Raw genomic sequence first — 24,058 nt, forward strand, 5'->3', positions numbered from 1 at the left:
CCGATAATTTCTAGGAAAGTAAAGAACCTCTGGAAAATAACTCATAAGGCCGACCTATGTGGATTTTCAGTTTGTTTAAATATAATGACTTCAGGGAGGGCGTGCTTGAGGGGGAGGAGAAGCTAGAAATGTAAAAATAAAATAAAATAAAAGCAATCACAGTATACTTGTGTGTGTGTGTGTGTGTGTGTGTGTGTGTGTGTGTGTGTGTGTGTGCCTGCTTGCTGCCTGCCTGCCCGCCTGCTTGCTTGCTTGTCTGCCTTTGCGTTTTAATTGAAAGCTTCTCGGTCTCTCCAAAGCGTCGAGCACTCGGTTCACCCACCCACCCCTGCAGTGGATGTTAGTTGATGCAGCCCAGTGCATTGTGTAAGACGCGACCTGTTATGGCCACCACTACTTCCGGGTTCTAGCATTCTGGTCGGAATCCACCTCTCCGCCTGTGCAACACACACTTTACACACGCACGGGGACTGGAAGCGGGCAGCATCGATCGTGGCTCCTTTAAGACAAACTCAGACAGACATTTTTTTAACCCTCCTCCTCTAATCTCTCTCCAGTGCAGCAGAGAGAAAGAGAGAGAGAGGAGAAAGAGGAAGAGGAGAGGAGAAAGAAGAGGAGAGAGAGAGAGAGAGAGAGAGAGAGAGAGAGAGAGAGAGAGAGAGAGAGAGAGAGAGAGAGAGAGAGAGAGAGAGAGACTGATTAAGAATTAGGACTGATTCAAGGAAAGCGAGCGCTCTATCTTTGTGCAGTTGAATATTAACATTTGAGGTGCTCTGATCAGTGGAAGAGAGACAGAGCGGATCATCATTCATTCACCACGTTGACAACCTCGTCTGTGATTGACAGCTGGAGTGGCAAAAAGCCATGAGATTTGTTAGTTGGGTTTGAGGGGCACTTTTTTTCTTTTTTAAAAACTGATTTTGGGGTAAAGAAGATCTGCTTTCTTACCCCCGCTGCTGTGTTGGAAACGGGAGCGCTTTTATGCTGAGTTATTATCTCTACCGCTTCCTTCAGGTCCAGTAGACTGAAGATTTGGGACCGATTGATCACATTGCTGGAGACTTTAAAGGATTTTTTTTCATCATTGTTGTTGTTGTTGCTTTTTTCCGGGGGAGTTTGCGTTTTTGTTTCTTTCCACACTGGCCTTAAAGAGGATATATTAGAAGTTGAAGTAGGAAGGGAGCCAGGCAGGCCGATGGCGCAAAGGGTACGTATTAACAAAATTATGGAACTCCAATTGTAAGATAAAATTGAAACGTGGCTGACAGAAATATTGCAAAAGTTTTATTTCTCTCTTGAATGAAGCCCCTAAAATGATGATCTGAAGTGAAATGATTTATTTATTTTTATCTATATACTTTTCTTGTGTAACTTATATTTATATTGATTCTATCAAACCATGAAGTCAAGCTTTCTGTATATTCATGATCAGCAGCTATAGAAATGAAAATGAAAAATCAGTCACTGGATTTAAAAAAAATAAATAAGATGTAACAAAGAATATAATTTAGGGTTATTTTAAATTTTTCTTTTAGGTTTAAGGTATATTAATCTAAAATATTCAGTTAAAACTTGGATGTTACTGGTTTTGTCCATTTGGGATGTTTCATTAGAAACATTTCACTTTTTAAAAAGCGAGTTATTTTGTGTAAAGCGAGTCTTGTATTTTGTGGTAAGAACACTTTCTTCACTTAAGCAATAGATTTAAATTTACATTTTTTTACAATAAGAAGCTCAACAATACCGGGAGCTTAGCTTTTTCTTTTAGTGCTCAATACTAAGCTCACATTATTTAAAAATATATATATATATAATAATAATTTCCTAAGTGTTAGTATATGAATAGAGATTTGGAGAAACTACAGCGAGACAATGGCATTAAACTGGGATAGTTCCACTAAAGAAAAAGAGGGACACAAAAAGGCTCTCTTTGCATAAATTGTATTACTGCCCTCTCAAAGCACTATTTGCAAAAGAAAGTTAGTTACCCGCCTGACACATTTTCCTTTACTCTTTTGGTTCAGGCAAAAGTCAGCATTCTTCAAAACTCTTTTCACACCTCTGCTTTAAGAAGATGAAGGTGGCAGTTCCTCTTTTCTTTGAGAATCAATTTAGCTCTCGGAACCTCAGAATCTTGAAGAGGGTTCTTTGGAATAAAGCACTTAGAAATTTAAAGTAGCTAAATTTCACAAAACCAAAATCAAAGGGGGATGGCAGTCGATTTGAAAGTACTTTCTCTCCAGGATGGAACTGTCGACATTTTTTTTTCCTGTATGTGCTTTTGAATTTAGCTAATAAACTGATGGGGAGAATGCATACGTACCTGACTCCTCATCCGTGGGAAAGTTTGCCACAGGAAAACTTTAAATAATAATAATAATAAGGATGAACTGATGGCAATATCTTTCTTCCCTCCCCCCTCGTGAAAATAGTGTCCAGTTCCAATTTCGATTCTTACATAGATCCATGTCTCCTTTCCTAAGTTTTAACTAACAATTGTGGTTAGTAGTTTTGGTCAGTTTCGCTGAGTTTGTAGTGGAAATGAGGGGTGGAGGGGAAGATGCGGTGCCCTCTAGGATAGCATTTCCTCAAACATAGTAGCAGATAAAAGGCGTGAGTGAATTCACGTGCTAGTTAGTGCTAACTATTCCATCTCAACTTTTCCCCTCCTTGTTATGAAAAGGGCTGTCGAAACTAAGCAGTTTTGTGGTACTGTCCCGGCATGTTTTATTATTGTGATTTTGAATTTCTTTGTAGAGGCACTTTAATCTTCCACTTTCCAGAAGGACTTTCTTTCTTCCTTCCTTCTTTCTTTTCTTCTTTCCTTCCTTCCTTCCTTTCTTCTTTCCTTCCTTCTTTCCTTTCTTTTCTTTCCTTCTTTTTCCTGTCTTTCTTTCTTTCTTGTGAAAAACACTGAATACTCAAAAGTAAGAGTGGAGAGAGATGAGTTATGGCCGAGGTGCTTCTAACGGCTGATCTTAATATTAGTAACAATAGTAAGAACGGCAATAATTTTAAAGTCCCACTTTCTAAATCTACCGAATTCCTAAGTAATCCAAATTCTACTGACTTTATATAAGATAGATGCCGTCATAACCCTTGCCCTGCATTTTCCCATATGACTGATTGGCCTTCTGAACCTTGGTTTTTTTCCTGTCTGTCATGCAGTACGACGATTTACCCCATTACGGGGGGATGGATGGAGTAGGTATCCCCTCCACGATGTATGGGGACCCTCACGCTGCGAGATCCATGCAGCCAGTTCACCATCTGAATCACGGTCCTCCTCTGCACTCTCATCAATACCCGCACACAGCTCACACCAACGCCATGGCCCCCAGCATGGGCTCCTCTGTCAATGACGCTTTAAAGAGAGATAAAGATGCCATTTATGGGTAGGTACGACTGGCATCAGGTTTACTAGATGAGATGCTATTAATCCCTGATTTTCCTAACTGTTTGGTAAGCATAAAGCCAGTGAACTTCAGGCTATAGGTAAATATTTGTGACCTCGACTTTCATTACAATTGCATGCTGTTCTATGGAGCCGTCTTACCTCCTCTCCCTTTTTTCCCAACACAACACCCAAAGCTGATTTTTCATTCAAGTGCAGTTATTTTGTAATTGTTGCAATGTTAACAATATGTGAAAAGTTGTCCAATGGTCTGTTTGTTCATTTCAGACCCTGGTTCTCGTTCTTGCTCTTCCTTGACCGGAGAGGTGCGATTTAGGTTCATAAATCTAGGCGCCTTTGTTTTTAATAGAAAGTTTTTATCGTTAGAAACCTAAGAGATTCTGATTGTTCCGATTTGCTAATCTTACTCAATAAACACAAATTCAGCATGCCACTATTAACATTGTACACAATGAGGAAATGTGGTTACAGAATTTTAGAAATGTTCTGGATATGTGTGTTTATCCACTGTTTCGAAGGAGAGGTGCTTTCGGCGAACTGTTAAAAAGCAGAAAGAAAGTTTTAGCCATTTAAACGCCTCATGTACAAAGATGAAAATTAAAGGATTGAGTCTGAAGTGTGTAATGAAGTGGATTTGTATGCTTTGGGTTAGCAATCTTTGGTTGATTGGGGTGGTGGTGGTGGTTGTAATTTGTATACTGTTCTCTGTCAGCTGATTTGGCATTGAGCTGTATTCTTTATCTTTATTCCTTGAAAGTTCATTTATGCTTATGGTGCACTAGTGAAATTTAGATCTTTTTTACTCTGTAGAAACTACTTGTATTGTAATTTATTTTGCACACATATATTTGTATATGAATCACTACCCAGTGTTTACTCTTCTATTTCTTTATCTTCTGGTCACAAATCTGAAGGATTTGTCTTAAACTTCAATGTTCCTCTTCGCAGCCTTCTTGCAATTAGTTTAGACTGAGGACGGAAAACTGGGGCAGGGGATAGCTTTATTGTTAGAGCCCTCCTCCCAACCAGACTGTTAAATTACTTACCAGGCCGTGAGAGCTAATAAAATACTTGAAACACCTTCCTGGACATTGGAAAGGTTTTTGTTTTTTTTGTTTTGTTTTGTTTTGTTTTGTTTTTCCTGAGCTAAGATAAGCAAAATTCGGGCCACTTGCTTTTTCTCCGGGAAGCTGTGTGGCACTCCATAGCTCAGAGGAAAGTTAAAAGTAGATTTAAAGTAACTTTATTTTTATGGAAAGGTGGGATAAGGGAGGGGAACTGTGGGATGAGCCAAATAAGAGAGCTTCCTGCTATCTGAATGCCACTGAATCAATCCAGTGTATCACTTGAGCAATCGGGATAGAGTCGGTGCAGCAGCCAGAGCGGTCCGCTTTTCGAAGTTAGCAAATCCCATTGGAACACTAAAATTACCGATGCATTGGGATTTGCGCGTCCGCATTTGAGTAATCTATCTGACCAAGCCTTTCCAACACTCCCACCCCCACCCCCTTCCCCTCCAGAAAGTCCTGAATTTGGAAGGGAGGGAGGAGGGATTGTGGGGGTAGCAAAGTTAATTCAAAATGGCTGCTGGAACCGCTTTGGTTTTATTCTTAGCAAATGTTAACAATTTCTCTGGCCAGATATGCTGAAACGATCCTCAGATACAGTCCATGACTCAGGGCCTTCGACTTCAGGTCTCTCGGTTGAAGGGTAGGTGAGAAGTAACGGGGAGGCATGGGGGAGGGGAGAAGGAAAAAAAAAAGGGTGGTGGGGATTTGCTTCTAGCTCAACTGGATATCTTTCTTGGGAGCCTTTTCCACTGATTTTTAGGACTAACCACCTTCTTGTTTGTGACTGTTGTATTTTCTTGCAGACACCCCCTGTTCCCTCTCTTAGCACTGATTTTTGAGAAATGTGAATTAGCTACTTGTACACCCCGCGAGCCGGGGGTAGCAGGCGGAGATGTCTGCTCCTCAGAGTCTTTCAATGAAGACATAGCAGTGTTCGCCAAACAGGTCAGCAAAAATAAAATACATCCCTCTTCCTCCCCCCCAAAAAAAGATAAAAAAGAAATGTCAACATTTTATCCCAAACTGCGCGTATTTCAGCTGTTCCGAGATGTTCCAATTGTGTCTTCTTGCCAGTGGTTATTTTTTTTAAAAAACCATCTAGATTTTACTTCCACGGGCTATATACTCTTTTATCCCACCTCACCCATTCCCCAGAAAAGCCAACAGGGGAAGCTCTTTAAATATAATGGTGGTGGTGATAGTGGTAATAGTGATGATAATTTGTAATGTCACTGATTTTTACTTTGTGTGAGATGTGCAGCTGACTTTAGATGGACCGTGGCTAGATAGGAGTAAAGAACTGCATCTATTAGTATTCTCGGCCTTTTGAATACATCATTTAAATGTTTATGTGATGTACATACCATTTCTGGCCAAGTTTTGCGTTGAAGATTATATAGTAAACCTCCGACAGTGTAATGAAACAGACAAAAAAAAATTCCTGCATTTTTGGCTTCCAAGTTTTCAAATGTGTTTTTCCCTTTCCCCTTCTTACTTGTATTCAGATTCGTGCAGAAAAACCTCTATTTTCTTCTAATCCTGAACTGGATAACTTGGTAAGAGTTGACATCTTTCCTTCTTCCCTCACTCCTTCCTTCTCCCCACTCTGACCACCTACCCCAACCTTACATTCGCCTGCTTTTCTCTGAGAACCCGGAGCTTTCAAAGCGTTTACCGGCTCCCCAGTCCCCAACTCCCCCTCCCCCCCCCCATTGAAATGTTCCTGTTTCGTGGATATTTTTAATTACTAGTGATAGATAGAGTGCGGCGATTCCGGGTAAATAAACTCAGAGAGATAGCTAGTAAGAGCTGAGCCCTTCCAAAGCCAAGCATTTGTTTTTATGACAGTCTAGCTGCATAACTCTAATCGGGGCTGGGATTTATCTGAGAGACTGTCAGTGTTCATTCAAAGTTTACCAATTTCTACTGGCCCTCAAAAGAACTTCACTCTTTTTATGCTTCAAACAATCCTTTAGATTGTAAAGTTCTGCAAAAGTTTTAAAAATATAATAAGCCAAAACGTATGCTTTTGGAATATCTTCTCTTCTCTCCTCCGGAAACCATAGTCATGGATAGATGACACTTTGGGAGAAAATATGGGGAAAGGAAAGTAGTGGGGGAGGGGAGTATTTATGATCCTCATAATTTAGATGCTGTATTATTGTTGTGTGTGTGTTTAGAATTTTTGGAAAGTAAAATAAAATCGCTAGATCTATACAAAGTCACTGCTATTAAGTTTCAGTGTTGATGTCGTAAATCAAAATGAATCTATTTTTTGGAAGAACAGTCAGGTTATAGATGACAACAGTGACAGTTATAGGATATTCTGAAATCCAGAAATGGGATGCTCATACTTTTTGTATCTTTACAGATGATCCAAGCCATACAAGTATTAAGGTTTCATCTGTTGGAATTAGAGAAGGTAATTTCTACCCCCTCCCCCACATAAGGTTCAGAATTGCTGAAGTTCAGGCTTCTGGTAAATTTGCATAAATGTCTTTCTTTCTGCTAATTAGTGTCAAGACCAATCTTAGCGTCCATTTCTCTTCTCAGTTTAATTACAATTTCAGCCACTAGAACTGGGATCAAAAACCACCCTAGCCTTGTGTTCATCTTAATACTTAGCTGGCTTTGTATAAATAGTTGCAATTCTCTACATCACAGCTGATATTCTGAATGCTGCTTCTTGTTTGTTGTATAAGTTATGGCTCTTAAAGATCTAACTCTCACTGTCTTTCCCTTCTTTTCCTCTTCTCATTTCTGCTGAACTTTTGTTTAGTTTTAGTGAGTTTCTTTTAGACGTTCTTAAGAGCAGAGGCAGGTCAGAGACTGGGTACTGGGAAGAGGCACAGGGAGAAGGAGGAGTTGCTGAGACTGGGAGATGGTGAAGGAGGCTCATTAAATGTTTTGCAGAGACAAAGCAGAGTTGAGAGTTGTCTCAATTTCTCGAATCTGTGAACACTGACCTCACCCCACCTTCTTACCCAAGAAAGGGTGCAAGAGAGTGCAATTTTGTCAGTTATTCCATAAATCTCATCAATAAAAGCTTAATGCACTCTATTTCAAATCAACCTTAACATACAAGTACAGGAGTTTCTTGTGAATTTTTACATGTCAGTGATAACTAGGCCTGTAAGCTGACTTACCTCAACACATTTTGAGGTGTTTAAAAAATCTTGGGAAAGTTTCCATGGATTTTTGGATACAAAGTAATTTCATTCTTTAAAATACAAAAGTCCTGACACATATTTGGTTCCAATGGAAACCCCTTATAAAAATACATTGTAAGGACTTTGAATGTATTTATATGCCACTGAAGGGACTGCAACTCCTTTAACAAAAATAATTCTATCCTTAGATCCTTTTAGAGAAGGGTTTATGATTAAATAACTGGATGAAATTAAATAGTTTACCTTAAGTGTCACCCACTCAGGTCGCTTCTCTAATGACCACAGCCCCAGGAGCAGATGAATTTAACACGGGTGTTGAATATGTTGTAGCCTGTGAATCATCTTGTCACTGTCAATTTTCTGGGATATCTCTATTTTGCTAGAAAAGAAAGTTATTCCTAATTCTGGATGCGTCTGGGGGTCTCTGGAGGACAATTGCAGTGTGTTTTCCCTATTTGGAACTTTGGATCTCACAAGGGGGGTGGATTGCACTTGTCAATTTCATTTATGTAGCCCTGATTATATTTCCATTTTTTTTATTTCTTTCATAATGTAGGTACACGAATTATGTGACAATTTCTGCCACCGGTATATTAGCTGTTTGAAAGGAAAAATGCCTATCGATTTGGTGATAGACGATAGAGAAGGCGGATCAAAATCAGACAGTGAAGATATAACAAGATCAGCAAATCTAACAGATCAGGTATGCGATCTTCAGCCTTCAACATCACTGAAAAAAAATCTGTATGCATATCGCTTATTGGGTCACTACCGCCTCCTTTTATTATTTGCATATGATTAAGTTCCTTTTAGATACATTTCCATCGAAATGAAAATTTTTGAATAATGTGGCTATTATTGCTTCATTAAGGCTTGCTCTGGGATTCGACCTGGCGAGATGAGCTTGTAAAAGCATTGCCTGCAAACTTGACCTGTTTCTTGTCGCTTTTAATTTTTGTCTTTATTTTATTTACCCTTTATAATAATAGAATCATTAACAATCATTCGATGATTATAGTTGTTGGGTTTTGTTTTAAGAATTTTTTCTTCCAAAGAAAAGACTAGAACCTATTTATTTTGTTTTATTAATAATAAATCGAAGATAGGTGGTCTAAAAAAGACAGCTAAGGTTTGAAATCTAGCAAATGCTGGCTATTTTCTTTCTGTCTATACGGTTCATTAGCCTGTCTTGTCAGTTTTCCTCGGCCCAACGCTTTTAGACCTCACTGAACATTGCTTTGTGCAGTGCCTGCTGCAAACTCGCCCATTTTATTGTACTTAATAGAAAAATAAAACCAGGCCGAGGTTATAAAAACAGATAAATATGGACTTTTTTCTCCCTCCCTTGCACTCATCTTCCAGCTGCTACGTTGTCTCCAGACCCGTCGATTTAGTGGCTTTTGGAATTGTCTGTGTTAAGAGCAAAATGTGAGCCTTTACCTCTGTGACAGTGGTGACTTTTGCAGCCTCCTTCCTCCTTCTCACTCCACCTCCCACCCCCACCCCCCTTTTCTTCTCCACTTGGTTTGATTGGTGGCATATGACTTTTATTTGGAGCTGCTGGCTCTCTCTCTCTCTCTTTTCTCTCTCTATCTGGATTGTTAGAAGGAGTTACAAAAAACCAATTAAAGTTAAAATGTGAGGAGTGGATGAGCTTAAACTGGGTTCAGGGTAGCTCATTGTTGTGAATTGTCCTAACACGTTGGGAGGATTCTAGTTGTTTCCCCCGGCTAAGTAAATAAATAAATAAAAGACTATCCGAAGTTATTCCTTCCTTATGATCTGGCACGTAAATGCAGTCTTAAGGAGTCATGATCAGTTGGCTCTGGAGGCCTTCTTCTCTTTGTTAAGGCAAGGCTCAGCCAAGCAGGCTGGGTTCTCCCTAGCAAGGTTTGCCATTATCTAAAGCACTATCAGCCAGGGAGTTATTTTATAGATTACTTACCAGAGTACCCTACACTCCAGCCTTAGCATCGTCTAATAGATTTCCCCTCCCCCCTCCTCTTAAAAACTAGCCAGTATTCTCGTCTCTAAGAAAGATAAGCAGGGCTTATTGGACTAGTATTATTCTTGTAGGGTCCAGGAAGAACTGACTGGTCTGATTTTTACAAGCGAGAGCAACTTAGGATCCATTCCCAGGTTTTGATGATAAGGGAGAATGAGGAAACTTTCAACAAAATGTATTAAAAAGGAGAGGAACAGAGTTTTAGGAAAACCGGCGTCTCTAAGCAAAGATAGAATTGTGGAAGATTTCCCTCACATTGTCTTATGTCCAGTCTGAAACTGTCCACTATCTAAAAAGTGGAGCTGCTAAATGCAGATTTAGCTGAGAAAAACTTGGAGAGCTGTTGTTGAATAAAAATTGTCATCCAACAAGCCTAACTAGAAAATGGGTTTCTAAAAGCTCGAGAGTGCTGGGTACATAAAGCTATTTGAGCAAATTACAAGAATCGCTCAGGGGCATGAATGAAATCAACACTTTAATTGCCTCCAAAATGAAGATTTATACCCCATTTTCCCAACGAATCATTATTTTATTAAAGTCAGGACTAAGGGGGCAAAGTTACAGTTTTGTGTTGTTGGTGGGGTTTTTTGTTTGTTTTTCTTTAGAGAACTGATATTGTAATCTTATTTAGAACCCGGTTCAAAATATTTTGCCTTGGTTAGTAGTTTATCTTCGATGTGCGATTTGCATCGATTGTAATGCAAAAATTACATTTGCTTCTTAAAAAACTTGTTTCTTGGTGTAGTTTTCTTTGCCCCCTTTTAACTTTTGTTTTTCGCGTTTGGGGAGATACTTGGGACATTTCTGGGATCACGGCGCTGTTATCTTATTTGGAGTGTGTTTGTTCGTGTGTGACCCCAATAATCTTGCTTCGGGTAAAGTAGTTGAATTGGGTTGGTAGGAGCAAAAGCAAATCTGATTGTTATCCTATTCCAAGTTTTGTGAAATGTGTGAAGAGGAGGAAGAGATAGGATGGTACTTCACCTGTAATTGTAGATAGGCTCTGGATTCCTCACAAGTTTTCTGAAATGTTGGAAAGGGAGTCCATGCTGAGAATCGTTTTTCAATGTTAAGGAGCACCAGTCCTAGGACACGGGACCTCTACTTTATTTTTCTATCCCTTTCCCTCCACCATTGCCCCACTCCACTACTCCTCAGGCAGGGAGACTCCCTCGTCTACTAGAGTTTAGGAGAAGGGTTCCATTTTCCATTTGCCTATGAATGCGGCCAAGGCTCTTTGATATCGTGTTGTAGCCTACTTCAGGCTGTGCAGATCCCCCTTCAGGTGTTATGTGAGCCGCAGAGCCTCGTTATCTAATTAACCTCTCTGTCTCTAGAGCCTGTGTAGTTGTTTCTTTTTCTTTTTCTTTTTCCCCCCTCTTCCCAATGAGGGAGGGCATAGAGGCGGCCAACTCGGCCCAACTGCTGTGCTGTGGCTGAGGACCAGGGATGTGGGACTTTGATACCCCTGGATTTCCCGGAGGGATAAGTCGGAGTAAATCCACTTTTGCCCTGTAATGTTTTCTTCTGCTCCTTTTATCTGATTAAGTAGCCACTAGAACTAGTAATCCCACATTTTCTCTTTCCCACCGCCAGCTCCTCCACGGTGTGCTGGAGTAGTGCTTTTTGCCCCCCTGCTAAGACGTCCCGTGGGGCGGCGCCTCCAGATGCTGTCCCTTCCCCACCGTGGGGGCCAGGGCTGAGGAAGGGAGGGTTGGCGCCCTCTCCCGACCGGCGTTACCTGCTGATTGCGCCGACCCTTCAGGCTCCGCCGGCTGCAGCTCTGGCTCTGCTAGCAGAGGTCCCCCTGCGGCTACACGACGGGTGGGGAGGAGAGAGGAAGGCAGCCAGAAGTAGTGGGGTTCATACCATTACGGTACTAGGGAGAGAGACAGGGTAGAAAAGTTGACTATGTGGACTGGGGGACCTTGAAACGGGAAGGAGAGGGAAGAAATTGGGAACTGTGGGATGGGAAAAAATGTAGAGGATTTGGTTCTGTCAGAGCTAGTGATTATAGGAAGGTGCAAAAAAAAAAGGGAACGGGGTGGGGGAATGTACAGAAAAAAAATGTGCTATGCAACAATTTTAGAGGAAGGAAGAAAGCCTGGAAGAATCTGGGTTAGAGAGAAGTAGCTAGATGAGTTATGGAGGGAGCGAGCGCTAGAGGCCATGATCCTGGGCCCCCGGATTGATGGATCTACCCTCGGCCTCCATCAGTGCGGTCTTTTCACCTGGGGAGTCCAGGGATTCCAAACGGCTTTTCCCCTACCTCACTTCGGCCTAAAAAAAAAAAAAAAAAAAAAAAAAAAAAGTTGGTCGGGAGGACAAGGGTAAGAAAAACAGCTTAGCCCTAAGTCAAACCCATCCTGTGAGATGTCCCCAATGCATAAATTCAAAAGAGAAGGGAGAAAAAAGGGAACAAGTCCCCGACTCCTCGACTCCTGGTCTCTTGCGCCTGTTGAACGTCAATCCTGATTTGCGCAACTTTCTTGGGAGAAGAAATGGTCCTCTCTGGGACCGAACCCAAAGTTCTTTTTCCTTACGCAGGTTAAGCATTAGGTACCAGAAGTATCCTTAGAGGGGCGACTACTTAGAGGAGCAGGGGGAGGAGTGTAGGGGCCAAACAGCGCACACCAGACGCGCTGAAGAACCGAGAGGCACCAAACAAGGGCTGCACGGATAAGGATCAGATCTTGTGAGGTGGGATTTGGCTTGTGAAGATGGGGGAAGGGAGGATGTGGTCTCAGGGAACGCTAGTTGCAAGGGACTTTTTAAACTGATTATTTTATTAAAATTGGTTAGTATTCTGTTAACCAAAGGTGGCATTATTGCTTCAGTTGAAGTTCCCATATTGCCATTAGGATGTTTTCCTCCAATGAACTGGAATTGAATGTGAACACCTCCTCTCTCCGTCTTTCCCCTCCCTCCATTATTTCCATAGGAGGAAGGTTTGAGAGTCTTCTTTTATTTTTTCTAGCGGGACGGATGTGAGGAATAAAGGAGGAAAGAAAATAACTCCGTTTTCTTAATGGGTTGGAAACCTGCTTAAAAAATAGAGGAGGTGACCATATATTTACCAATACTTAGTAGAAATGAAAACCATTTATTTTCATCCAATAAGGAGACTGTTAGACAAGCAGCAGGAGGTAGTAAAATGGTCTCTTTGTCAGGTAGTTTGTTTCTAAATGCTTACATTTGGATACATCTTATTTAAATTGTAAATGTTTGATGGAGCTGTGAAAAGGGTCATACTTCTGTCTTCATCCCAGAGCTTCTGGTGCCCCAAGCCTTGTGGCTGTGGGGCTTTCTTAGTGAATGCCATGATAACAGTATCATCTAAGTTTAGTTTTGATTGTTGATATGGGTCATGTGTTCCATTCTTAATTCTTCTTTGAAATATGTCAAAGGGAAATGATAGCAGGATTCCCTTTAATGATTAAATAATAAGGTGTTGACTGCTTGTCACTACACCAGCTAATTAGGATGTTCATTCTAGGCCATTTATTGCTTTGTACCTTTTGAATGGAAAGTTAGTTGTGTACTGGGTGTGTTTTTATTGGTATTTTATGATTGGATCATAGTACTCATTTAGAACTGAACTCCCAAGTAGATGTGTGTTGCTGTTTAATGTGCACAGATTTTGGAGAAATAGTATATATATATATATATATATATATATCATATTTGTACACATATATATTAACATTAGGTTGGAGCTCAATTAGATTCGTTCCCCTGCCCCCCAAGTATAAGTACTGGTGGAGGGGGAGTAGGGGAGAAAACATTCTCTTTTTATTCTTGCTTGGGCCTCTTAGTGATAGTTCCTGCTGCAAGTCCCTTGGTTAAAGAAAGACAATGATAGCGTTGCCAGTTTTTGCAAGTTCCTAACTATTGTTCAGTGATTTAACTAACTCAGTGGCTATAGATCACTAGAGCAGCTTTCCTCTCCCTTCAGAAGGACTCCATTGCCTACCATTCTGAAACCTGAAGAATTGATTACTATTGCTATTATTCTCAGACTTAAAAGCTGTTTTTTAAAAAATGAAGGGAAGAATGTGTAATGGGAAGGGGAAAGAAGGATTATAGGTTATAACTAAGCATTTTTAAAATGCAACCAAAATGTGCTTATAATTGCACAACTTTGAAAATAAACACTTTAGAAAATAATTTCTTTTTCCAACACTTGCATGTTTAAGTTTTTAAAAAATGTTTGTCATTGTCCAAAAAAGATTTAAAACACAGCTGTTGCTAGGTGTTGGGAGGAAAATTATGCAGTGTGACTCCATACGATTAAAAAACAAAGACTGTATTCACATACTAGAAATTGAGTTTTTAAGTTAATATAAATATGCTATACTATTACCAAGTGGTTGACTGGTAGAAAGTCAGTTTACCTTAAGTCCTGCTTTCTGTAGGAGGACCTACAAGTTTTAACTCTTCATTAAAAGTCATACTAAGAAACTTGCCTTACAATAAGATGCATATGGATAATTTACTTTCTAACAGCTCTTTATAAAAGAATGCAGTATTCATTTTTTGAAAGAAAAAAAACATTAATATAAGTATAAATGAATTGGTTCGGTGTTGGAAATGTTATACTTTTTATTGCTAAAACAGCATTTTCTTATGTTATGTAAACATGTCAAACAAATGTGAAAAATTAAAATTTTAATAAATTATTATTTAATCACCACACACAAGCCAATTATATGTACAGAAACTTTTAAAGAAAAGTAGGCAAACGGCCAAATTCCTATAAGGACTAGTAGGAAAATGATCAAAAATGAAAATGAAATAAGACTTCCTGTAAGAAGGTCTATAATTCAGCATTATTTAATTCCACAGACAGGGAAGCAGTTAAAGGATAGTAAACTGATACCAGCTTCAGTCATTTTTGTTGCATAGTCCTAAATGTTTGCAACTGTAACATTTTACTCGGCTTTTTAAAAAATTATCATATTTGTATAGAAGGAACAGAAAATATGAAATTCAAAATTTCATCACATTCCCAAAATGTAAAAGCACATTTACTTGATTTTTTTTTCAAGATGAAATAGTGGGATATTTTATTTAAAAAATAAAGAACATAAAATGGAATGTATTGTGGTATAGTTACCAAAGAGGAAGCTTGGGAAAATAGGGAGCCTGTCAGATTGGGAGTCAGAGCTACTGGGTTTAACTCTGACTTTGAAGGCTTATTACCTATGTGATTATGGGACACTCAGTCACTTAATCACAATTTCCTTAGAGGCAGAATACAAGTAATAGTAGTATTTGCCCTACTTAAATGTTTTGTAAAACTAAAAATGCTAAATGTGAACAATCATCAGTGGGTTATTTCCCAGATATTAGGGCAAATGTTTTCAAAATTCCAAGTGAACCAACTCTTTTGTAATTTGTGTTGAGCTTGCCACTATTTCTCAGGAGGAGGCATTGAGATAAAATAATTGTTAAAAACTGAAATGAATCTTAGTAAATTTTAACTTTGCTTTATTTGAACCCTAATCCACAAAGGTAGCTTTTAAGTTCCAATTAAAGTTCTGATATCCCATCCCTCTTTTACATTTGCAAATTAAATTTTGCTATCAAATTATGTATTTTTAATTTACGTTGTAAGAATCAGAGTTAATCTATGAACAATGACATTCTTACTTCATTTTTAATTCACTGTAGATCAGAGAGATCTAAGAATCCTTCCTGTGGTCTTAAACAGCCACCTTATAACAATTTTTGTCCAATTTCCCACATTTGGTATATTATTATATCCTATATTATGTACCGGCTTATTTATATACATGACATCTTAATAAATGACATTCAGAATCCTATATAAAATTAGCATAAATATCCTAATTTAAATATTTGCTACTGGAATCTAATTTAAATCAATTGAATTAATTTGAATGATAGAATTAAAAGCAAATGAAAACTTCAGAATGCTTTCTTTTCAATGTTTTTACTAGATAACTTTTTTTTTTTACCTAGAAAAGTTACATAATTGACAAAGAAAATTAAAAAGAAAAAAATAACAAATCTTTTAAAGCTCTTGGTTACAAATGATCAAAATTGGCTTTAACATCAGAGACAATTTGTTGACCCATCGGAAAACCAAGCTAATTTTAAACTTTGTCATACTGTATATTCGTCATTCATCTATGTCATGGATAAATGCAATTATTTACTAGTCATATTTCTCATACTATTAAAGCTTAAAGATATGCATTACCTACTGTATAACTTTTCCATATCTCATTTTATGAGATTCAACTTAATGGACAATAAATGTATTGTGAAAATAAACATATTACTTATAATTCATAAAAATACAATTGAACAAATAAATTTTCTTTTGATATATAGGCATAAATTCTATTTAAATTAATGGTATTTATGCATATTCACTGACTAAAATGCCAGGGTGTAATGTTAGTGGTTTTAATTTAAAACATTTAAATAACGTTGGTCTCATTAATCCATGTGTTCAGCAACAAAATTAAAAATCATAATTTTTTAAAAGTGTGCAACAAGTTTAACTTAAATTTTATGATCTAGTTGGTTATTCAGTTTGAGAGAATAGAATGAAACTTTACTTTTCACCATACATACTTTTGAAATCCATTCTTCCAACTACTCAGGAAAAATAAGCAGTGGAAAGTGAATTTTCATGTGAAATAGTTGGGCTTTTTCCCCCTGACATATTATGTCAGCTAAATAGAGGAGCTTATGCTCTTGTTTCATTTTATCTGTTATTGCTGATATATTGCCATTATTCCTGGTCCTTCCTGTTACTTTAAAACATGTAGATTCATGATGCTTTTTTGAATAGGCTTCAAATATTTGGCTTGTTAGTAATAATTATATCAGGAAGTCAGCATCATACTTTGTTTCTTATTATTTATTTTACATTGCTTTTTACAAAGCTCCTTATAGCAGAAATGTAAGCTTGAGCTATTTTGTCAGTCTTGATTCTCGGGTTATTTTTATTTGTGTGCCGCTAGGGTTATTAATTGTATGTGTGACTGTCCTTGACATAATAAAAATAAGGCTCACCGACTTAAAAATAAATAATGCAGACCAAAAGTTTGTGAGCCATTCTGTTTTACAGAAGGAGCTTCACAACTGTATATAAATTCCTATCTATTATGACATTTGTTTTCCTCAAAGCTGTGGGTTTTTTGAGCTAAAGATCCATATCAGCTACTTTACACTCTTCCTCTAAATATTTGGGGTTTTTTTGTGAATATGTTTTTAACTGATAGACCATTTTGGTTTAGATTTCCATATTCTAAATTTTCAATGATATCATATCACATAGAAACTCTTGTAACTTGTGTACATTTCTGGCTGTTGTGAATCTCTGGTGAGATGGAATTTATAATGAAATAAGTCACAGCCTTCTAAAAAGACAATGATGGGAATTACTTGAATTAACTGTGTACTCCCCCCCCCCCACTTGATAAAGACATTTTTTGATATCTCTATCTCTTCATACCCCCTCTCCTTAAAAGTGGATTGAATATGATTTTGTTTCTCTGGAGAAAGCAACTCACCTTAACATCTCCATAATTCCTAGACATCTTCATTAACATTGACAACATTATAGACAAGTTAAAATTAACTACAGTGATGGCATTTGATTTTATTTAAGGAAAACTTGTAACCAATTAAATACACTTTTTTCAAACTAGATATATTTCCAAGGTATATTTACTCTACCTATATGTGATACCTACCATACTGTGGGCTCTCAATAATATTAAACAATAAATCAGCTCACTGATAAGGCATTTGAACCTTGTGAGTAGAACATTTTTATAAAAGGAAAATGAAGAACTGTATATCTAAACGGAAGGAAAATTTGGAACCCTAAAGTTGCCCCAAATTCAAAATTTTCTAGGAGAACATAATAAAAATGTTTATATAAAAGCCATTGCCAAGTTTGCATGGTAATCATAACAATAAATATTTGCCCTCCAAGAGTATACTTGGTGCCCTGAATCAGACAGACATGTTCTATATTACTATGCTAAATTGACTCAAGGAAATGCTCTGTGCTCTCATCCATGCAACTTCAGCTTATGAAGTACTAAGATTGGATGAAACAGGACAACATGCCACTTTATGTATATCTGAAGTTCTTTTTTGTTTGTTTGTTTTACCCTGTAACTTCATTTGTGAGGGGTTATAACTTACAAATTTTAGAATGAAGAGAGTTTCCTGAGGTCAAATGACTTGCCTAAGATATTCTTAAGGCTTGAACCAAGTTGGTCTTCCTAATTTGAGTCCCTGGATTGGCAAGTAGAAAACATTAGCAGATTTTGTTGGAAATGAAAGCATGGACAATTCATAATAAAAGGAGAGAAAGGGTTAATAGATTCCTTTCACCATTTTTCTTTTCATGTTTATATTATTTATTAATTTAGTTTCTTATTATGCTTAATAATAATAATGAATACAATCACCAACAACCTCTAAATAAAAATACCTAATTTTATTTAGTTCAAAGTGCATCAAAGATCACCATGAAAAGAATGATAATTAAAACAGAATTTACATATCAGGAGCCATACCAAACATATATATTTAGTAGTTAGATCAAAAATGGAAATTTATCTGACAGATTAGGGAAGTTACCTACTTAAGGTTATGCCACTTTTGACTTAGGAAAGTGCCTTTATCTCATGAAGATAAATTCCATATGCTTGGTAGAGTTATGGCATATTCCCTATAAATAATGTATACAATAGACTGTAAATAAATAATACATTTATCTGAACTGTTCAAGAGTGAAGGGCAGGGTTGCCACTCAGGAGACATGGTCTCTAGTGAATGAACAATTTCAAATAAAAGTAATATTTAATGGCAATCTATCACCTAAAGTGTGTAATAAAATTTTTTTAATTAAAATGCAAAGGAGAGTTAAAACCCATTCTGATTCTGGTGTGCAATTGATGAAGCAGGAAAACTTGTGAAGAAACTTGTAAACTAATTTTTGCAAGACAGAATTTAACACTTCTGCTCAACTTTAAGTTGAGTATAGTAACTAATAGAAAACTACTTTCCTATTGTTCAGCCATTTTTAATTCCTTCTCTTCTGGTCAATAAAATAATTTGATTTAAAAGTTTTTCTTGTGGGTTCATATGTATCTTGTTTCCAAAAGAATGTTTAGAGAGTTGTGGCAATTATATAGGTTTCACAAGATATTTAATATCAATTCACCAATTTTAATTAGTTTTCTATTTATTGCAAATTGCTAGTATTTTGTAAATGGATGGAAATGGCAACATTTTGTAAGATTAAGGACCTTTAAAAAGTTGACAAAGTGAAACAGAAAAATACTAGGCCCATGAAGCCACATATTTTCCTTCTGTCAATTTAGTGTAGCAATATAGAAAATGTCAGTTATATGCATATTAAGTGCTAAGTATATTAAGATCACAGGATGTATATAGCTTTATGGGACCGCAAAAGGTACCCCGTCACATTTCCTTCTTTTACAGATGAAGGAACTGAGAGTAAGAAGGAAAAAGTGACTTGATCATGATCACACAGGGAATAAATAACAGAGCTATGGTTTGAATTCAAGTTCTTTGGCCCTAAATATGACACTTTCCCCCAGAACCATGTTCCCACATTGGTGTATAAGTTTTTGTTGTTACATATAAATACTAATGTCATGTATTTCTATAATGACAATGATTTGCATCTTGTGCTCCAAGAAAGTTTTTGATTGCTATATATGCATATATGAATACACACACATATGCATAGGCAAAATGACTTACCTGATATTCCCATAAGATCTTGAACCCAAAGGCCAGCCTTCTCTCAATAGGCACTGTCATTTCTGCAATTTTTTAGCTTTCTGATTATGAAGTTTTCTGTTGTGATATTTTTCAAAAAGTATGTCCAACTGCCATTCCTAGAAAATCTTAAAAAATATATATTTTTAATATTTGTTGAGCGCCTACAGTATATTTGGAGCCTCAGAGCATGCAGAAAAGGTTGAGTTATTTCAAGATTAGTAGGAAGACATGTATGGTTATACTTATTAAATGTTTTCCACCATGTGTTAGTCTTTTAACGTTTCTAAAGCTTAAAAGACCATGTATGGTAAAAAATGATCTAATCTGAGATAGGTTGTTCTTAATAACCAAAGATTATCCTACTTGAAAGTACTGTATATGGCCACCAATATTCTTTCAGGTGTTCGCAGTTGTTCTGGTAGCTCTTTCAGGTATATATTTTAAACTATGTACTATTTTACTAATCATAGTCTAAAGATCAAATAGTTGACATGAAAAGTGCCAACATGCTTTACATGAACCCCTGTAAAAATATGAAGTTTAAAATTATCTTTAAATAGTTTATGATAAAAAAAAAGGAAATAACATCCCTAGAAATTTCTTTTTTTTCACATTGGTAGAAATTTTAAAGTTTCAGAAATATATTAGAAGTAACAGGTAAGTCTCAAATAAAATCCAAATTCATACCCAAGTGATTCATATCCAACTACAAATTGGAGCCCTCTGGGCTGCATATTGACTTAGAAAACCACAAACAGATATTAATTATATCATATTGTATTTTTATTCATTTTGTTAAAAATTCCTGAATTACAATTAATCTGGATAGGAATCTGCCTGTAGTAAAGAGCTTAAGGCCTTTGACCTGATTTTTGTCGATGAGGTTCATAACTGAGACTCAGAGAGTTTAAGTGATTTCCTTATCCAAATTCCAAAAAAGGATTATTGTATTTTTGTTTCCTTATATCCCTAAGGGATAGTACAATAGTATATCCAGTAATAGTACAAGTATACAGTAGGCACTTAGAAGTGTTCAGTTAGATTGAATCAAATTGAATTACCTAATGCTTAAGCCTAGATGACTGAAATGGAAAAACTAGAATCAACCTCCAGGTTTTTAGTCCTATTATATTAGTGTTATCAAATTTAATGGAATTACGGGTAAAATGCAGGAATCTATGATTTTAAGAAATGAGATGTCTTATTTAACACAACATATTTCAGTCAATTGCAAGCCAAATGCATTGCCTCCCTGCTTCCAGATGAGATCAGAACTTCTTTCTATAGTTTAAAAGCACAGAGCAGATCAAGCAGAAGGTTGCAGGAAATAGTGGGAAGCAACAAAGAAATTGATTATGTGTAACTTTTAGTTAACATAAACTCTCTAGTATCCTTGAAAGGCCAATTCAGGTGCCACATCTTACACTAGGCTTTTCTTAATCCTCCTGGATATTAGCACTATCCTCCTCTTAGAATTATCTTGCATTTATTGGAGTTTATGTTGTCATCAACCCTCCCCTTCCCCATCATCATCATCATCATCATCATCATCATCATCATCTCCTCCTCCTCCTCCTTTTCCTCCTCCTCCTCCTCCTTCTTCTTCTTTCTCCCCCTCCTCTTCTTCCTCCTTACTTCCCTGCCTCTTGCTCCAACATTTACCTATTCCTCTTCTCTATGCCTTATATATATATGTTAAGTTGAATTGTATGCCCCAAATGGGATGATTTTATAGCATTTGTTGAAGACCAGTATTTCTCACCTTTTCTGATAAACTGCTTCAATATCAGGATTGCTATGGTATCCTCTTTTCTTTTAGCAGATGTTTCCTTGTAATAATTACTTTGCAATTATCAGTGAATAAAGTATTACTTTTTTAATAAGGGAAATCCCTTAATAACCATGCTAAAATTTTACAATAAACCAGTATAAGTAAAGCATTAGCCTAAACTTTTAACTATATGCTACTTTATGCTGACTAGTCATAATGTTTTCTTTATTCTCAAATGCCCAGTTCTCAATAGTTTCCTAAAAGGATGACTGGCTCATAAGGTGGATGGGATATTTGTTATTAGGAAACACATATGAGCTTATTTTCTCTTAAGAGTCTCTTACAGTTAACCTGAAATTTTGAATATTAATAAACATGATAGGAATTTTAACTTCCTGGGGAAAAAAAAAAACTTCGGTCTACAAATTTTAGAGATTATTGTGAAATGACTTGATAGGAAAGTTAAAAAATGGGTTAGTTTGAGTTGATTTAGGGCCCTTTTAGTCAGCCAAACACTTAAGGCATCTTAGAAATCATCTGTAATTTATTTAATTTATATAATATAATTTATAATTCATTATTTACTTATTTAATTTGTTTAATACTTAAAGTAGTTATTCATAAATCTTCACTTCAGAGAAGATGAGACCCAGGCCCAGAGATGTGAGGAGAGAGGCCACCCAAATGGTAAATAGCATAGACAGGATTCAGGTGCAGACCCTTTTATTCCCCCTCCAATCTCTTTGCTACTATATCCCATGACATCTATTTAATTTCAGTAATTATTGCTTAGGACAAATTATGAACAAATTTAGGTTTCTACAGTAATATATCTGGTAGAATTAGAAAATTAATAAATTCAATTCAATAAAACACTTGTTAAACAGATATCATTTGTTTGAAATTGTGCTAGGAACTAGGGACACAAAGATTTAAAAAAAAGACCTCTCCTTCATAGAGCTTATATTTTACTGGGAAAACTCCAATTATGTAGCACTTGAAGATTTGCTGTTTTCTCATGCAACACTCCTGTAAGTGAGCTTGTGCAAGCTTTATTGCTCCCATTTGACAGGGTAGGAAATTGGAAATGTTCTGACAGTTGAATACCTGACTTGTGGTCACAATCAATCAGTGAACAAGTGTTTATTGAGTGCCCTACTGTGTGCCTGTCACACAGCTAGTTTGTATTGGAAGAAGTATTTAAACCCAGGGCTCCTGATGCCAAATTCCATATCCTTTTCTTAAGAATCTGATGATTATCCCAACTTTCTAATTTGGGATTTGGGGAAAATCTACATTTTTTTCTAGGTAACATGATATCCATTGTTCATAACAATTTTTCTTCCTGCCTATTTCCTTCCTTATTATCCATGATTTTTTTGTCTTTTAAAAAAAATAATGCTTGAGAAAGTGACTTTATATTGGAAATCTTGATATTAGTAAATTCCAAGTGATAGTATATTGAGATCAACTACATATATTTTTTTAAGTTAGGAAAGTTGTGCAAATATATATTATGTATGTGTGTGTGTTATGAGCCTTATTTTATTATTTCAATTTGTCTTTTTTTTGAGACCCATTCTTTCACCAGAGTAAAGTTTTGTTGAGAAGAGATTTCTCTCTTAATAAAGATTAGCACTTGCTCTGAAATTTTAGTCTGAAAGAGTCATTTGGGGAACAGAAAGATTAAGTGACTTAATCAGGCTGCTATGACCAGTATGGTGCAAAAACAGAGCCCAAATCCAGGACTTTCCGATTCTGAGATAGCTCTGCCCAACAAACTGCACTGACTCTCTGTGAAGTCAGTTGTTCATTTTAACCTCTGTGGATGTATTAAATCGATTTGAAAGGTGAGCAGAAGACTTTAAATTCAAGATCCAAAGGAAATAATTTTGAGATAAAAACATAAAAAGTTAAAAAGGGTTTTTTTTTTTTAAGGCAGAAAGGGTTAAGTGACTTGTCTAAGGTCACACAGCTAGTGAGTATCTGAGGCCAGATATGAATTCAGGGCTTCCTGACTCCAGCATTGGTGCTTGTTATCTAGCTGCCCTAAAAAGCATTTTTTAAAATGAGCTAGAATATGGGTATAGAAGGGAACAACCATATATTAAATATCTAGTATGTGCCAGTACTGTACTAAGTGCTTTACAAATGATGCCTCATTTGATTTTCACAACAACTCATTGATGTAGGTGCTATTATCCTCATTTTTATAGTTGGGGAAATTGAGGCAGGCACCTTTTAAGGTATTTGCCTAGGGTCCCACAAGAAGTATCTGAGGTTGGATTTGAACTCAGATCCTTCCTGACTCCAGTTCAGTGTTCTGTCATTATCACCTAATTGCCTCATTACACTGATGATGTATTTCAAACCACTGTCTTGCTCCCTACTGCATGGCTAAGTAAAAAATGTATGAGAACTTAGGAAAAAAATGAAAAAAAATGTTTGTGGACTGATAAAATTTTTAAAGGCATCTCTAAGGCTGTCTCCAAATTCACTAAAATAATTTAAATTGGTTCTTTCTTCATCTTTATATTCTTTTCCAAATATGTATGGACCCGAAGCTTTATTTTATCGACCAATGGAGCTTATATAAAATATTTCATTTAAATATGAAATATTATTCCTTGAAGTATCTTAACTGAAGGCCCTCCTCTACACACACACATACACACATACACACACACACACACACACACACACACACACACCACACAATTTCTGCTCATTCTGTGTGTCTCATTATTCAGAGAATGTTTCATATTTGGAAAAAATACATATTTTCTCTTATTTATACTTGAGAACTCTACATGTAGATCT

General features: G+C 36.7%; 1 protein-coding gene and 1 long non-coding RNA gene across 5 annotated transcripts in view; one reads left to right on the forward strand and one right to left on the reverse strand.

Annotated features, from left to right (window-relative positions):
- Positions 1–358: 358 nt before the first annotated feature.
- Positions 359–24,058, forward strand: part of MEIS1 (Meis homeobox 1) — a 154,553-nt gene continuing 130,853 nt past the window's right edge. The window contains exons 1-6 of one of the 4 annotated variants that reach the window (XM_023494898.2): positions 359–1,207; positions 3,169–3,395; positions 5,289–5,430; positions 5,991–6,041; positions 6,857–6,907; positions 8,212–8,358. In XM_023494898.2, the coding sequence (XP_023350666.1) occupies positions 1,196–1,207; positions 3,169–3,395; positions 5,289–5,430; positions 5,991–6,041; positions 6,857–6,907; positions 8,212–8,358 (630 nt within the window). In that variant the 5' untranslated portion in view covers positions 359–1,195. Of the gene's footprint in view, positions 1,208–3,168; positions 3,396–5,055; positions 5,126–5,288; positions 5,431–5,990; positions 6,042–6,856; positions 6,908–8,211; positions 8,359–24,058 lie in introns of those variants that run through there. The other 3 variants (XM_023494900.2, XM_012540162.3, XM_031950588.1) reach the window with 3 other exon arrangements.
- On the reverse strand, positions 10,273–19,659 carry LOC116421387. Its single transcript, XR_004231733.1, has 2 exons — positions 19,447–19,659; positions 10,273–11,940 (listed from the first exon to the last, which is right to left on the reverse strand). It is a non-coding gene; the product is annotated as an uncharacterized LOC116421387 (long non-coding RNA).

The sequence above is a fragment of the Sarcophilus harrisii genome, chromosome 2 (assembly GCF_902635505.1).
Source record: "Sarcophilus harrisii chromosome 2, mSarHar1.11, whole genome shotgun sequence".
NCBI lineage: Eukaryota > Metazoa > Chordata > Mammalia > Dasyuromorphia > Dasyuridae > Sarcophilus > Sarcophilus harrisii.